At 52.0% G+C, this 1,345-nt stretch overlaps 1 protein-coding gene across 1 annotated transcript in view; it reads left to right on the top strand.

The window, feature by feature from the left end:
- The window catches only part of LOC113217745 (uncharacterized), a 32,928-nt gene extending 32,484 nt beyond the window's left edge, over window positions 1-444 (top strand). The window contains exon 17 of the mRNA XM_052274972.1: window positions 396-444. Coding sequence (XP_052130932.1) covers window positions 396-444 — 49 coding nt within the window. The remainder of the gene's footprint in view (window positions 1-395) is intronic.
- The last annotated feature ends 901 nt before the right edge of the window (window positions 445-1,345 follow it).

Raw genomic sequence — 1,345 nt, 5'->3', positions numbered from 1 at the left:
CTCCCTCCCTCCCTCCCTCTATCTCTCTCTCCGCGTGACACGGGCTGTAACGGGACGGGAGTGACGGAGACGGCGAATGGCCCAGCGACAAAGCTTTCGCGTTCGCGCCAAAGCCTTAATTGAAATTCGCTAAAGGAAAGAGGATGAAGGTTGGGATGGAGGTGGGCGGGGCAACCTGGCTGTCTACCGTTGTGCAACTATGACGTGACCTTTAAAATCGTACACATTTTCCTCCTCCTGAGCTGCGCAATGATCACCTGTGCTTGAACAAGATACTTAAGTGACTTGCCAAGCGCAATGTCATTCGAGTGGCGGTGGAGTTTTCTTTCTTTAGTGCGAATGATACGATTTTTCAGGACATTGCTGAATCGGCTTCAAAATTTCTCATACTTCAGTGAACAGCAACTTTCAAGCAGTAGCCAGCCGGCAATGTGCCTAAACTAGTTTATCAGTTTCATTTTTTTCACGTTAGAGAAATCGAAACCAACTCACATAATTCGTATAAAATAATACCCGAAGCGTAAAGAAAATGAAAAATTCTGGGAGTCACTTTTTCATCACAACTGCGTGCGCACGCGCCGCGCAGCCGCCCCGGTCCGCTGCCCTCGGCAGAGGAAGAGGAACGCCCCAACGCTGCCTGCCTCCGCACTCCTCTCTTCCGTGGCGCGAGGGGGCGAGGCGGGCTACTCGAGAGGCGTCGCGCGAAGTTCAAAACCTCGCCGAGAAGAAAAGTGTTTATCACTAAACGTTAATGGTTATCGATACGAAACTTTCAATTGATGCAAATAATACATATTCAATCACATGCGAAAAGGTTCAATTTGCTCACCCTTATTCAGAGGCAGTTCTCTCTTCCGCAAGAGTGTGCAAATCCTAAAGCAGTGTGAGGGTCGTTTGAAGCGAAACAATTTCTTTGATCTAACTCGTTCACTGTGGCTGTGCATTTTGGGTGTTTTGGAGCCTGGCCACATATTGGTCACGCCGCAGCGAACGTGTTACAGAAATGACTAAAAGACAGAATCAATTCTTTTGGGGTTCCATTCTATTCGTCCTGTTTTCGCTCCGACGAGTGCACCTCTGCGGCGCTGACCGCGACCACTTTTACTTCGACATAGTTTCCGTTGGCCGCGGTGCCATCTCGTCTGTGATACTGTTTGTGGGTGTGGTGTGCGGGTGCGGCTCTACTTTTGATTCGCAAACAGTTCGTGTCGCGGGCGGCGGGCTGCGCTGCGGCTTTGCGGTGTGACCGTCCGGCCAGCCGACGCGGCGCTAAGCGGAGCTGAAGCGGGTTAATCGGGCGATTAGAGACCGGCGCACAGGCGCCGCCCGGCCGGACGCGACGCGG

Source organism: Frankliniella occidentalis, unplaced genomic scaffold, assembly GCF_000697945.3.
Source record: "Frankliniella occidentalis isolate FOCC.00 unplaced genomic scaffold, Focc_3.1 Scaffold478, whole genome shotgun sequence".
Classification (NCBI taxonomy): Eukaryota; Metazoa; Arthropoda; class Insecta; order Thysanoptera; family Thripidae; genus Frankliniella; species Frankliniella occidentalis.
The sequence above is the reverse complement of the archived record's forward strand: the minus strand, read 5'-3'. Positions and strand labels throughout refer to the sequence as shown.